This window comes from Carcharhinus amblyrhynchos, chromosome 3 (assembly GCF_965287045.1).
Source record: "Carcharhinus amblyrhynchos chromosome 3, sCarAmb.v2.hapA, whole genome shotgun sequence".
NCBI lineage: Eukaryota > Metazoa > Chordata > Chondrichthyes > Carcharhiniformes > Carcharhinidae > Carcharhinus > Carcharhinus amblyrhynchos.
Window position 1 is genome coordinate 57319817 of NC_137326.1, and position 15658 is coordinate 57335474.

Genomic DNA, 15658 nt, shown 5'->3' on the forward strand with positions numbered 1-15658 from the left:
AAACCCATGGCAGGGGTGTTTGCTACCAGCAAGATTAGCCAGAAAAATTTTGCCCACGTGTTTTAGAGTGTGCCCTCTGGAAAAGCAAAGCATTTCACCAGGTGCCTGTGAATTCCTCGCTCTGGAAGATTTTGGTGAAGAGAGTGAGTCAGTTGCTGGGCCTGTGATTTATGTAGTCATAGGGTGATAGGTGATTCAGGGGCACTTTCACTCCATCAGTGTGCACTTCTGCCTTCTAGAAGTTAGAAGCTTAAACATGTAGGGAATGCAGATTGGAAATCTCTGACTTCTAAACATTTGAAGCACAGTCAGTCAACTATCCTTCCTCCACTTTACAAACCAGATTTAACATTGAATGCAATGACACTCTGCATGAAGTCAAAGAGGTGAGAAGATACCTCTCCAGAGGGGTATTTTCTGCAAGTATTGGTCCTTTCATACTTCCAGTTTCAGCATCAACAATAAAAGTGAAAATGCAAGAAACAGAATCACATGACAGGGCAACTGACTGATTTTTTGTTTCTCATGAATGCTTCTGGATAAGATTTTAAAGCCAGATCCTGTTTGCCCTCTTGAATGGTGGTCAGAGGCTCTCCAGCCACCTTTTTGAAAAAAAATACACACCAGTTCTCACCAGTATTCTGGTGAATATTTATCTTTCAATTAGCAACACCAGAACAGATTCAGACAAAGGGTCAGTGACCTGAAAATCCATTCATATTTTCTCTTCATAGAAGCTGGCTCACTTCATGTTTTCAACATTTTATACTTTAATTTCAGATTTTCTGCATCCACAGTATTGTGCTGTTGACCAATCACAGATCTGATCATTTAGCTCATGGTTGCTTCTGGGAGTTTGCTGTGTCGTTTCGTACATTACAACACTTCAGTTGTATTTAAGTGGCTGGAAAGTACATTAGGACATCCTGAGGTGGCCAAAGGCGTGATAATAAATGCAAGTTCTTTAGGAAAAAAATGGTTCATGTGTAATTCTGTGACTTTCCTGTGGTTGCCCTCTGTGGGTTGGTTAGGCCAGTAGCTGTAACGGGGGAGGAATCTGAGTGTGCAAGCAAGCACAGATATCAAATAACAAAAACTAAATGTGTGGATCAGTCAGCACCAAAAAGAAAGACACAACAACTTTAACTGTTCTAGATTGATCCGCGGTGGCATAGAGAAGGAGTCACCTTGCAGCGCAATCAGTCCTGCCTCCAAAAACTCCAGGTCAACGTCATTCCCAGCAGCTTTGAACTCAGCCAATTTCTCCTAGGGAGAGAAGGAAGGCAATAAGCACAGGTCCACACCTCAAAGGATGAAGGCTCCTCACTAACATTCTCAGCATTGACCTGGCTAATCCACACCAGCCTGCTCCCAAGAATATGAATGTGCCTCAGGTTGGCATCCGGTCAGGGCAAGATTCAGGAGCATTAATCTGCAGACTGTGTGAAAGCCCCAAACTCTGTTATCAATCCAACAACTTTCTTTAATATATTGTTGAATAGACAATGCAGCAATTTGCAAAATATCCACACATTTTCAGTTTGCAAAAAAGTTCTATTTTGCTTCATTTTCATACAGTTCTGCAGCGTAATTCAATGGTTTTATTTAAAATGTAACACCCTATCAAGAAGAGCAACCCAATTCAAAACAATAAAATTATCCTGCTTTCTACAGGCAGGGACAATTCAGGAGTTTTCAAATTTATGATTCAATCTGGAACCTTCTGGATGTTTGCAACCTAGCACCAAACTCAGCAGCAAGTTCACCCACCTAGGCATCAGCCACTGTGTTTCTATTCTTCTGCATTCATGATGTCTACAGCAAAGACAACTTACTTTCATGTGAGCAGAGTCCTTGTCAGCACAGCCAGCATTCGACACGATGTATAGGTATCCGTCAGATGTCCGAGTCACAATCAGATCATCCTTTATTCCTCCGTTCTCATTGGTGAAGAGTGACAGCATACCCTGAACAAAGAGAAGTGAAGGATTTTCGTTGAAGGACTCATTGACACCTAGGAGAAACACTCCACATAGATAGAGGCATTAGTAAATATGAGTGTGATCACCAGTCTGAAACCAGTTCCTGACTCTTTGATTCTCGGGTTCCAAAAGTTTTTTTTCTTCTAAATAAACCCAATGTTTTTTCTTCTCAGGAGAACCGAATAGATTGATGAATGGAATGGGGGTTTAGGCAAACTGACGAGTACACTTTGACTAAGAAAAACCAATCTTGCAAGAAAGATTTTAAATTTTCTACAAATTCCTTCTGGTGGCATGCAATTCATGTGTAGACATCAGCAGCACAAAGCCAGAGAATGATGTTTCCCCTCCCTAACTCATAAGGCTGAGCATAATGACAGAATCTGACTGCAAACAGCACACATTAGGAGACAAACATGGTCCTGTGGTCTATGCAGCTTTAGGCAGTTCAGATGCTTTACTACAGGTATCAGCCACGACTTTAGATGGTAGCACTCTTGTTTCAGAAGGTTGGAAGTTCAAGGCTTACGTCAAGGGCAGAGCACAAAATCTGGACCAACGTTCCAGTGCAGTATCGAGGGCCTGCTGAAAGGTTGGAGGTGTTGCCTTTCAAATGAGACTTTAACCAATGACCCTATCTGTGCAAGTGCAAGTTCTTCCTTTCACTATCGTGGCCTGAAACACAGCAGCAGACCACAAAATGCAGGAAAAACAGGCCATTCAATCCATCAGGTCTACTCCATCATTCAATGAGATTTTGACTGATCCGATATGATAATTCTTAATTCCACTTTCCCACCTATCTCCATAACCTTTGATTTCCTTACATTAAATATCTGTTGATTTCAGCCTTGAACATTCCCAATAATCCAGCCTTCACAGCCCTCCATGACAAAGAATTGCACAGATTCACTACCCTCAGAGAAGAAATTCCTCCTCATTTCTGTCTCAAATAGGTGACCCCATACTCTCTCCCATAGGCTCTCCCACAAGGAGAAACAACCTGTCAGCATCAGATGATCCTACATGTCTCAATAAAGTCACCTCTCAAAGAGCACAGGCCTAATCTACTCAACCTCTTCACATAAGAAAATCCCTCCATACCTGGGATCTCCTAGTGAACCTTCTTTGAGCTGCTTCCAATGTCAGCATATTTTTCCTAAAATAAGGGAATCAAAACTCTTCACAGTATTCCATGTGTAGTCTAAATAGTGCTTTGGATAGTTTTAGCACAACTTTTCTATTTCTATACTACATTATTTTTGGAATAAAGGGCAACATCCCATTTGCTTTCTCTGTTCTCTGCTGAACTTGCATGCTAGCTTTTTGTGATTTATGCATGAGCACCCCAAAACCTGTGCGCCTGAATGTGCGAGTTTTTTCGATGAGAGAAATTCAATCTGCACCTGGTTCTCCTGGAGCTCAGTGATGTCCCCCACGATCAAACTCTCCATGAACTTCACTCGATCCTTCCCTGTCACCTTGCTCTGAAACAAAAGACACACACGACGTAAACGCTATTGGTTGAACAGCAGATAAAAGAATTTCAACTATGTCAGAGATTAAATAAAATACCATGTTCTCAAAGCTAGAAGTGGATTGCAGAGAATATGGAAAAGCATAGAAAATGCATGCAGGAATAGGCCACAGCCCTCTTGAGCTTGCACCACCATCCAATATGTTCATGGTTGATCATGCACTTTCAGTATCCAACTCCCACTTTCTCTTCATACCCCTTTTTAGCCACAAGGGCCACGTCCAGCACCCTCTTGAAAGTATCTAGGGTAGAGAATTCCACATGTTCACAATTCTGAGTGAAAAAGTTCTTCCTCCTCTCAGTCCGGAATGATTTACCCCTTATTCTTAGATTGTGACCCCTAGTTCTGCACTTCCCCAACATCAGGAACATTCTTCCCGCATCTAGCCTGTCTGTTCCCATCAAGATTTTATATGTTTCTATAAGATTCTCTCTCGTTCTTCTGAATTCCAGTGAGTACAAGCCCAGTCGATCCAGTCTCTCTTCAAATGTCAGTCCCGTCAGTTTCAGGAATTAGTCTGGTGAACTCTTTGGTGAACTCCCTCACTAACAGGAATGTCCTTCTTTAGACTATAAGTCCAAAACTACACACAATACTCAAGGTGTGGCCTCACCAAGGTCCTGTATAACTGCAGCAAGACATCCTTACTCCTAAACTCAAATTCTCTTGCTATGAAGGGCAGCAAGCCATTGGCTTTCCTCACTGCCTCCTGTACCTGCAAGCCAACCATTAGCAACTATTCCACCATAACACCCAGGTCAAAGAATCAGACAGTGCAGAAGAGGCCCTTTAGCCACTGAGTCCACAATGACACATTAGAATCACCTGAACTACCACCTAATCCCATCTGTCAGCAATTGGCCCATAGCCCTGAATGTTATGATATACCAAGTGCTCATCCAGATATTTTTTTAAAGGATGTGAGGCAACCTGCCTTCACCATCCTCCCAGGCAGCGCATTCCAGACTATCAACATCATCTGGGTAGAAAAGTTTTTCCTCATATCCTCCCTAAGATTCCTGGCCCTCATCTTGAACCTATGTCTCCTCGCGAATGATCCTTCAACTAAGGAAAAATAGCTTTTGCTTAGCCACTCTGTCCATGTCTCCCAATAATTTTGTACATCTCGATCAGGTCCTCCCTCAGTTTTCTCTGCTCCAACGAAAACAATCCAAGACTATCCAACCTCTCTTCATAACTTAAATGTTCCATCCCAAGCAGCATTCTGATAAATCTCCTCTGCACCCCCTCCAGTGCAATTACATCCTTCCGATAACGTGGTGACCAGAACTGCACACAGTACTCTAGCTGTGGCCTCACCAAAGTTCGGTACACCTCTGACATGATTTCCCTGCTTTTGTAACCTATGCCTTGATTGATAAAGGCAAGTGTCCCATGTGCCCTTCTGCTTTCAGAGATCTGCGGACAAACATGCCAAGGTCCCTTTGTTCCATAGAACTTCCGAGTGTCCTACCATTCATTGAATACTTTCTCATCAAATTAATCCTTCCAAAGTGTATCACCTCACACTTTTCAGGGTTAAATTCCATCTGCCACTTATCTGACCATTCCGTTTATATCTTCTTGTAGCCAAGACACTCCGCCTCACTGCTAACCACCCGTCCAATCTTTGTGCCATCCACAAACTTGCTAATCTATGCCCCAAATAGTCATCACTGTCATTTATATAATTTATACAGGGGACCCAACACAGATCCCTGTGTTATGCCACTGAACAGTGGCTTCCAGTCACTAAAGCAGCCTTCTGTCATCACCTTATGTCTCCTACAACTGAGCCAATTTTGAACTCACATAATCAAATTACTCTAAATCCCATGTCTCTTCTTTACAAGTCTCCCATGTGGAACCATGCTGAAATCCATATAAACTGCATCGACTGCACTATCCTTGTCTACACACTGGTCACCTCCTCAAAAAATTCAATCAAATTTGTAGAAATGACCTCTGTCTGACGAAGCCATGCTGACTAAGCTTTGCCTCTTCAGGTGAAGATAGAATCCACAGAATCTCTACAGTACAGAAGGAAGCCATTCAGTCCGTTGAATTTGTACCGACCACAATCCTATCCCAGACCCCATTCGTTCCCATAACCCTCATTTACCGTGCTAATCCCCCTGACACTAGGGTCAATTTAGCATGGCCAATCAACCTAACGCGCACATCTCTGGACTGTGGGAGGAAATCCACACAGATACGGGGAGAAAGTACAAACTCTACACAGACAGTGACCCGAAGCCAGAATTGAACCTGGGTCCCTGGCACTGTGAGGTAGCAGTACTAACCACTGTGCCACCCATAGATAGATGCTCTCCTTTAGAAGGTTCTCTAATAGCTTCCCTGCCACTGATGTGAGACTCACTGGTCTGTAGTTCTCTGGTTTATCTCTTCAGGTCACGTTGCACTTCCACTTTTCCTAAACTGCCACCATTCAGATAGTAATCTTCTTTCCTGTTTTTGTCACCAAAATAAATAATCTCATGTTTATCCACGTATGTTACATTTGCCAAGTATTTGCCCACTCAGCCAGCCTTTCCAAGTCACTCTGTAGCCTCTTAGCATCCTCTTCACAGCACACACTGCCACCCGGTTTAGTGTTATCTGCAAATTTGGAGATATTGCATTCCATTTCTCCATCCAAATCATTAATAGATACTGTGAATAGCTGGGGTCCCAGCACTGAACCCTGCAGTATCCCACTAGTCACTGCCTGCTACTCTGTAGAGGATCCGTTTATTCTCACTCTCTGCTAACCAATTCTCTATCCATGTCAATACATTACCCCCAATACCATAAGCTTTAATGTTGCTCACTAATCTTGTATGGGACCTTGTCAAAAGCCTTTTGGAAGTCCAGATATAGAAATGGTCACATCCTCAAAAAATTCCAGAACATTTGTCAAGCATGATTTCCCTTTAGTGAATCCACGCTGACTTGGACTGATCCTGTCACTGCTTTCCAAATGCTCAGTTATTACATCTTTAATAATTGACTCCAGCATTCTCCCCACCATCAATGTCAGGCTAATTGGTCTATAATTACCCGTTCTCTCTCTTCCTCCCTTTTTAAAAAGTGGGTTACATTAGCTATTCTCAATTCATCCAGAGTCTATAGAACGCTGGAAAATGGTCATCAATGCATCCACCATTCCTTGGATCACTTTCTTAAGTATTCTGGGATGCAGAACATCGGGCCCAGGGGACTTTATTGGGTTTATATCCCAGCAATTTCTTCAATACAATTTCTTGACGACTAAAGATTTCCTTCAGTTCCTCCTTCATGCCTCTGTCCACCTGTATCTCCTGCTCCTTCCTGAGGAACAAACTGAGATTTTCAAGACCACTACATGAAACATACTTTGGACTGAACTTCATTTTAAATACATATATGAGGATCCTGGTTTGACCTCATACAAAACTCCAGACCAATCTCAAATCTCCACTGTTTGACCCTGGTCTGCAACCCTCTAGATAAGTATTCTATCCAAGTGTCACACATTTTGGTTCGATGGAGTACTTTGTCATTTCAATATAAATCTACCCCTGTAAATTGGAATTGTATAAAGGCAAGTTTGAACTAACTAATCTTAGTACTTGGTCCCTATCTCTACAAATTTCGCCAGCTCTCGACCCTCCAAGATATCGATAGTCAGACTACTGTGGCTTCCTGACCATTTCTGATTTAAATTGTCCAACAACTGGTAGCCATGTCTTTGGCTGGCTAAGTCCTAGTTCTGGGATTCGCTTCCTGGACACTCTGCTTCACCACCACCCCTTTCAGATGCTCCCTTTTGTCCAGGTTTTTGGCTGTCTGCCCCAATAGCTCTTTTTATGATTCACTGCCAAATTTTACTTTATAATGCTCTTGTGAAGCATCTGGGAATATTTTATTAAAGGTGACATTTAAATAAAAGTAAATGTTACTGAGTTATCTTAGTCTGACCCTATTTCCTTAAACTCTTATTCAAAGTTTTGCTACCTCAGTCCAAACTTGCCTCTATAACCCTAATTCATGTACTTAATCAACAAAGCCGCAAATGCTTCAGTCGAATTTTGTTTGATAATGCTCTTCTGAAGCTCCTTGGAACACCTTAGCACATTAAAAGGTGCTGCGTGAATGCAAGTTGTTGAATGTTCGTTTCATAATTATTACTCCAGAGGAAAATATGTTTAATTCCCAAGTCTCACTTAAGTTTATTTCACATTCGATTTGATTTATTATTGTCACATGTATTAGCATACAATGAAAAGTATTGTTTCTTGCGTACCATATAGACAAACATACTGTACACAGGGAAGGAAAGGACAGAATGCAGAATGTAGTGTTAACAGTCATAGCTAGGATTTAAGAGAAAGATCAATGTGAAGTAGGCTCATTCAAAAGTCTGATGGCATCAGGGGAGAAGCTGTTTTGAGTTGCTTGCTATGCGATCTCAGACTCTTGTATCCTTTTCCCGACAGAAGAAGGTGGAAGAGAGTATGTCCAGGGTGATTAAACTGGCTTCTTTTCTGAGGCAGTAGGAAGTGTAGACAGTGTCAATGGATAGGAATTAGTTTGAGTGGTGGACTGGGCTTTGTTCACAACCCTTCGTAGTTTCTTGCAGTATTGGACAGAGCAGAAGCCGTACCAAGCTGTGATGCAACCAGAAAGAATGCTTTCTATGGTGTATCTGTAGAAATTGGTGACAGCTGTAGTGGACGCGCCAAATTGTTTTAGTCTCCTGAGAAGGTAGAGGCGTTGGTGGCTTTCTTAACTACAGAGTTGTCATGGGGGAACCAGGATAAGTTGTTGGTGATCTGGACACCTAAGAACATGAAGCTCTCGACCATTTCTACTTTGTCCCCATTGATGTAGATGGGGCATGCCCTCCACTACGCTTCCTGAAGTCGATGACTATCTCCTTCGTTTTGTTGACATTGAAGGAGAGATTATTGCTGTCACACCAGTTCATCAGATTCTCTATCTCTTTCCTGTACTTTGTCTCGTTATTGTTTGAGATCTAACCCACAACTGTGGTGTCACCAACAAGCTTGAAAATCACAATCATACGTCACAGCACACGAGGCCTTTTTGTTAGTTACAAATGTGTGGCTGTCCAAATGAGTGATTCACCCAGTGCCAGTCTCCCACCTTCTCCCTGAGGCCCTGCGCATTCTTCCATTTTAGATGATAATCCAATTGCTTCCACAGAACCATAGAAAATTACAGCTCAGAAACAGGCCTTTTGGCCCTTCTTGTCTGTGCCGAACCATTTTTTGCCTAGTCCCATTGACCTGCACTTAGACGATATCCCTCCACACCCCTCTCATCCATGAACCCGTCCAAGTTTTTCTTAAATGTTAAAAGTGACCCCGCATTTACTACTTTATCCGGCAGCTCATTTCACACTCCCACCACTCTCTGCGTGAAGAAGCCCCCCCCCCAACATTCCCTTTAAACTTTTCTCCTTTCACCCTTAACTCACGCACTCTGTTATTTTTCTCCCCTAGCCTCAGTGGAAAAAGCCTGCTTGCATTCACTCTATCTATACCCATCAAAATCTTATACACCTCAATCAAATCTCCCCTCATTCTTCTATGCTCCAGGGAATAAAGTCCTAACCTATTCAATCTCTCTCTGTAACTCAGCTTCTCAAGTCCTGGCAACATCCTTGTGAACCTTCTCTGCACTCTTTCAACCTTATTTACATCCTTTCTGTAACTAGGTGACCAAAACTGTACACAATACTCTAAATTTGGCCTCACCAACACCTTATATAACCTTACCGTAACACTCCAACTTTTATACTCGATACTCCGATTTATAAAGGCCAATGTACCAAAAGCACTCTTTAAGACCTATCCACCTGTGACGTCACTTTTAGGGAATTCTGTACCTGTATTCCCAGATCCCTCTGTTCAACTGCACTCTTCAGAGTCCTACCATTTACCCTGTACGTTCTACTTTGGTTTGTCCTTCCAATGTGCAATACCTCACACTTGTCTGCGTTAAATTCCATTTGCCATTTTTCAGCCCATTTTTCTAGTTAGTCCAAGTCCCTCTACAAGCTTTGAAAGCCTCCCTCACTGTCCACTACACCTCCAATCTTTGTATCATCAGCAAATTTGCTGATCCAATTTACCACATTATCATCCAGATCATTGATATAGATGACAAACAACAATGGACCCAACACCGATCCCTGCGGCACTCCACTAGTCACAGGCCTCCACTCAGAGAAGCATTCCTCCACAACCACTCTCTGGCTTCTCCCATTGAGCCAGTGTCTAATCCAATTTACAACCTCCCCATGCAGACCTAGCGACCTTGTCAAAGGCCTTGCTGAAATCCTGGTAGACAACATCCACCACCTTCCCTTCATCCACTTTCCTGGTAATCTCCTTGAAAAACTCTAATAGATTGGTCAAACATGACCTACCACGCACAAAGCCATGTTGACTCTCCCTAATAAGTCCCTGTCTATCCAAATATTTGTAGATCCTATCCCTTATCACACCTTCCAATAACTTGCCAACCACAACGTCAAACTTACTGGCCTGTAATTTCCCGGATTTCTTTTGGAGCCTTTTTTAAACAACGGAACAACATGAGCCACCCTCCAATCATCCGGCACCTCCCCCGTGAACAGTGACATTTTAAATATGTCTGCCAGGGCTCCTGCAAGTTCAACACTAGCCTCCCTCAAGGTCCATGGGAATACCCTGTCTGGTCCTGGGGACTTATCCACTCTTATTTGCCTCAACACAGCCAGCATCTCCTCCTCTTTAATCTGTAAAGGTTCCATGACCTCCCTACCTGTTTGCCCTATTTCCGTAGACTCCATGCCCATTTCCTCCGTAAATACAGATGCAAAAATCCCATTTAGTATCTCCCCCATCTCTTTTGGATCCATACACAGTCTACCACTCTGGTCTTCAAGAGGACCAATTTTATCCCTCACTATCCTTTTGCTCCTAACATACCTATAGCTCTTTGGATTTTCCTTCACTCTGTCTGCCAAAGCAACCTCATGTCTTCTTTTAGCCCTCCTGATTTCCCTCTTAATTAGCTTCTTGCATTTTTTATACTCCTCGAGTATCTGATCTGTTCCTTGCTGTCTGTACATTTCATACAACTCTTGCTTTCTCTTAATCGGTGTTACAATCTCCCTCGAGAACCAAGATTCCTTATTCCTATTTACTTTGCCTTTAATCCTGACAGGAACATGCAAATTCTGCACTCTCAAAATTTCTCCTTTGAAGGCCTCCACTTTCCATTTACATTCTTACTGGAGAACAGCTTGTGCCAATCCACACTTCCTAGATCCCTTCTCATTTCATCAAATTTGGCCTTTTTCCTGTTCAGAACTTCAACCTGAGGACCAGATCTATCCTTATCCATGATCAGGTTGAAACTAATGGCATTATGATCACTGGATCGAAAGTGTTCCCTCATACTCACATCCACCACCTGCCCTAACTCATTTCCCAACAGGGGATCCAGTATCGCATCCTCTCTAGTTGGCACTTCTACATACTGATGTAGAAAATTCTCCTGAACACATTTAATAAACTCCAGCCCATCTAAACTTTTAACAGCATGCGAGTCCCAATCTATATGTGGAAAATTAAAATCCCCTACTATCACAACTTTGTGTTTCTTGCAGTTGTCAGCTATCTCTCTGCTGATTTGCTCCTCCAATTCTCGCTGATTATTGGGTGGTCTATAATACAACCCCATTAATGTGGTCATACCTTTCCTGTTTCTCAGCTCCACCCATAGGGCCTCTGTAGACAAGCTCCCTAATCTATCCTGCCTGAGTACTGCTGTAACATTTTCCCTGACCAACAATGCCAACACCACCACCCCCCCCCCATCTTTTATCCCTCCGCCTCTATCAAGCCTGAAACATTGGAACCCTGGAACACTGAGCTGCCAGTCCTGCCCCTCCTGCAGCCAAGTTTCACTAATGGCTATAATGTCATTAGCCTGTTAGCTTCTTGAAAGCCTCAACTGAATCTGCCTCCACCACACTATCAGGTAACACATCCAGACCCTAACCATTTGCTGTGTGAAAATGTTTTTCCTGCCATTGTTACTTCTTTTACCAACTACTGTAAATCTGTGCCCTCTTGTTCTTGAGCCTTCCAACAACGGCAACAGTTTCAGACTCCTGATGAACTCCTAACTTAACTACAACCCAGTTTTAGTGAGTGTCTTTATATATGCACAAATGGGAGCCCAATTTAATGGCCCCCGCCAGCATACAATAAAAGTAATTACAGTGAAACCCTGATTTTACACGCCTCGATTTAGCGCGCATTTGGATATAACGTGATGAATCATTGGATCCTTTTTTTTGCTCTTTCCGGGGAACTGAAAAGTTTTTGGTGAGTTAATTTTGTGTTTTCTTAGATCAAACTGGAACAAACTGTTAGAAAAATAAAATCCTTTTCTGTGAAAGATAAGCTTCATGCACTTGACATGATCAAGACTAAAAGTCACGAAACACCCGATCACTTCTTAAAGAAATAAACTGTTGTCATTTTGTTTATTAAAGCGCTTTACTAAAAATTAATTTGTGTTTTAATTTCTACCATAACATAGCTTTATTCACGGAACTCTTTAATTAAAAGGTAATTTACTTGCCAGATGGTAAACATGCAAAAAATGGGTCAAATAGGGCAATAATAGGATTGTTTTAGGATGGTAGGTCAACACTGGGTCAGTTTGAATGCTGATTTTCTTGAACCCCGATTTAGCGTGACCCCGCTTTTGTCGTGATAACGTTTTATGGACCCAACCATCGCACTATAACGGGGCCGCACTTGTATACAATTAACATTCTACCCCCTCCACTGTGTTCCCACTGAGCTGCTGAATACCTAACTATTTTGCTTGGTACCTATGTTAACCAATATTGAAATGGTTCTCTCTTCTGGTATTTGACCATCTCCTTTAATTCTGCAATCATCATCCCTCTCATCCTAAAAAAATCTTGACCTATTACCCTTGCAAACGGCCAACCTGTTTCCAATTCTCTTTCCTCTCCAAATTCTTTGAATGTGTTGTTCATCAAATATCCATTCTGATCTTTCCCCCAATTCCATGGTTGAATCCCTTCAATCAGATTTGTGTTTTGTCACAATATAGAAATGGTTATTTCTGAAGTCACACATTTTATGTGATTGTATCAAAAGTGAAGCTGTAGACTGGCCACCTTCTATCTGCCCATGCTAAAACTAATCTGCTATTCTGTAGCTCATTCCTCAGTGGATCCACAACATTTTGCTGCCTCATATTTGTCATGTATCATGTAGCTTGGTATTATTGGTAAAACTCACATCACAACAAATCTTCCTTGTTAGTGCTACAATGAAATGGGGGCTGCTCCTTGAAGTGCAATGTCCAGATTCTGGTCTTACCTGTAGCATATGGGAGACATCAAATAATGAGCAGTGCTGGCGAGTGTGCAGGTGTGAGGTGATGTGACTGTCCTTGTACTGAACAGGCATACTCCATCCTGCAAATTCCACCATCCGTGCTCCTTTACTCTGATGGAATTCATGTAGTACTGTCTTCTTGAGAGATTCCTGAACAAAAGAACAAATGTAGGTTCACACGTGGACACTCAGAATCCATACAACGCAGAAGGAGGCCTTTCAGCCCATCAAATCTGCACTGACTTGCTAAAAGAGCAGCTTGCCCAGGTCCATCTTGCACCCCACCCTGTGACCTCCCCAAGCACTTATCACTCTAAATCCCCTAACCTACACATCTTGGGACACTTACAGGCAATTTAGCATGGCCAAACCACTCAAGGATATCTTGTCATTGTTAGGGTCGAATACAAGGATGCACTTATTTCAAAAATTGACTCCAAATACATGGCAAAGCCCTTCTAACACGAAACAGCTGGATGGCTTTTCCTCTCTCCTCCTTACCTACCACACAAGAGGAATGCATCAGTCTCTTTTATATAACTGGGAGATAAGGAAAGGAAAATAAGATAAAAATAGATAATAATCTTGTCCCTACTCACTTAATATCCTCTTTAACCCAGATCATGAAGCCAGCCCCTCTCTCCTCAACTAACTTCCCCAAAGTGTAAGCATTGGATGAATGCATAACACTTGTCAAAGGTCACTGACCTGAAACGTTAACTTTATTTTGCTCTCCACACATGGTGCCTGACCTGCTGAGTATTTCCAACATTTTGTTTTTATGCCTAGTGGGCCAGTTATTGGAAACCATTCGCAGAAGATTAAACTTTCATTGCAAAGATATGGGTTAATTGAAGCATGCCAACAGGATATGTTAAGGACCGACTTGATTGAATTCTTTGATGAGAAATTTGATTACGGTAGTGCAGTAGATATTGAATTTATGAAGGCATTTGACAAAATGGAAGCCCATGGGGGATGCGGAAAAGAGAGAGCAGTCAGAAGCGAAGTCATGACCCCATGACTTTAATTTATGCGCGTGTACGTGAATACAATGTTTCCTGTTTCTCTGTTAACTACAATAGAAGGTGCAGTGACCAAGATCTTTTTGCAGTATTTAAATACCAGCAGTCAGGTATTTAGCTACCAACTTCACTTTTGCTTCAACACCATAATGAACTGCAAGCAAAACAACCCAGAAAACAGCACTTTCCAAGTGTAATTGTGAGGTCTGTCTCTTTAAGGTGGTCAGAAGTCTGACAACACCAGGTTTAAGTCCAACCAACGCATTTCACAAGCTTTCGGGGTTTGTCCCTTCGTCAGGTGAATGGAGTGTTCTGGCCTCAGACAGTACATATAACAGCACAGACAGTTTACAGATTACTGATTAGAATGCGAGTCTTTACAACTAACCTGCTATTCAAGTCTTAAAGATGCTGACAATGTGAGTGGAAAGAGCATTATGCATAGGTTAGAGATGTGTATTGTCTCCAGACAGTACAGTGAGTGAGGTTGTGCATACCCAGGCAAGCCATGGGAGTTACAGATGGGTTCATGTTGCACTATCTGTAACCCCCTATGCCTTGCCTGGGTTTGCAAAACCTCACTCACTGTAGTGTCTGGAGACAATACACATCTCTAACCTATGCATAATGCTCTTTCCACTCACATTGTCAGCATCTTTAAGACTTGAATAGCAGGTTGGTTGTAAAGACTCGCATTCCAATCAGTAATCTGTAAACTGCCTGTGCTGTTATATGCTCTGTCTGAGGCCAGAACACACTATTCACCTGACGAAGGGGTACACCCTGAAAGCTTGTGAATTTACTATCAAATACATTGGTTGGACTTAAACCTGGTGTTGTCAGACTTCTGACTGTGTTTATCCCAATCCAACACCGGCATCTCCACATCATGACTACAGTCTTTAAGATGGCACAGCAGAAGAGGGTCACCTGGCTTAAGGGACCAATGGGAACTGAGAGTGAGTGATCACCCCAGAAGATAAGAGTCCTCTCTTGTAATCAAAATGTGTATGTTGGAGTTCTGCTCCATGCAGCCAAAGGCTGCAATCTCCTGTACCTGATTTCTCTTTATCAATACATACCTTTTTGTTCTCCACGAAGCCTGAAGTGTCTTGACGTTGCCCGAGGGGTGCCACGCTATTACACCAAGAATAAACCCAAACAAGATTTGTCCCTGTTTGGATTGCTGTGATTACAGCCAAGACCCAGGTTTGATCTCTGACTTATACTGTTAGTTGATTGCAGGTGAGTGTAAGGTTAGTGGTGGTGGAAGGCAGAAGGAAGAAAAGGTGGTGTAATTTTGCAGGGACCTCACCCAAGTGTCCTGCTTCGATAAGCATAGAGGATAACTGGGACTATCATGTATATATCCAATCAGGTCACCAACACCACTCATATTTATGCAACATCTTTAATGTAGAAAAACATCCAAAGTGCTTGACAGAGACATCATTAAAAGAAAATACTTTGTGCAACCAACTTCCATTTGATTCAAGCTTCATAAGTAGATGCCCTCGATGAAATAGAATTTACAGGGAGACCATGTGTAATTATCTGCATAGCCAGAAACAGAGGTGTCAACTTTCAGCTGAGATGTTTAACCAAGGCCTGATTTTCCCTCTCAAGTGAATGTAAAAGATCAGAGAAAATTCCAAAACTGATATAGGTAAGGT

General features: G+C 42.3%; 1 protein-coding gene across 2 annotated transcripts in view; it reads right to left on the reverse strand.

Moving 5' to 3' along the window:
- Window positions 1-15658, reverse strand: part of amt (aminomethyltransferase) — a 36190-nt gene that overhangs the window by 15420 nt on the left and 5112 nt on the right. For both annotated transcript variants that reach the window (XM_080184292.1, XM_080184284.1), the window contains exons 2-5: window positions 12943-13110; window positions 3389-3469; window positions 1836-1967; window positions 1188-1266 (exon numbers count right to left, since the gene is read on the reverse strand). In XM_080184292.1, the coding sequence (XP_080040418.1) occupies window positions 1188-1266; window positions 1836-1967; window positions 3389-3469; window positions 12943-13110 (460 nt within the window). The remainder of the gene's footprint in view (window positions 1-1187; window positions 1267-1835; window positions 1968-3388; window positions 3470-12942; window positions 13111-15658) is intronic.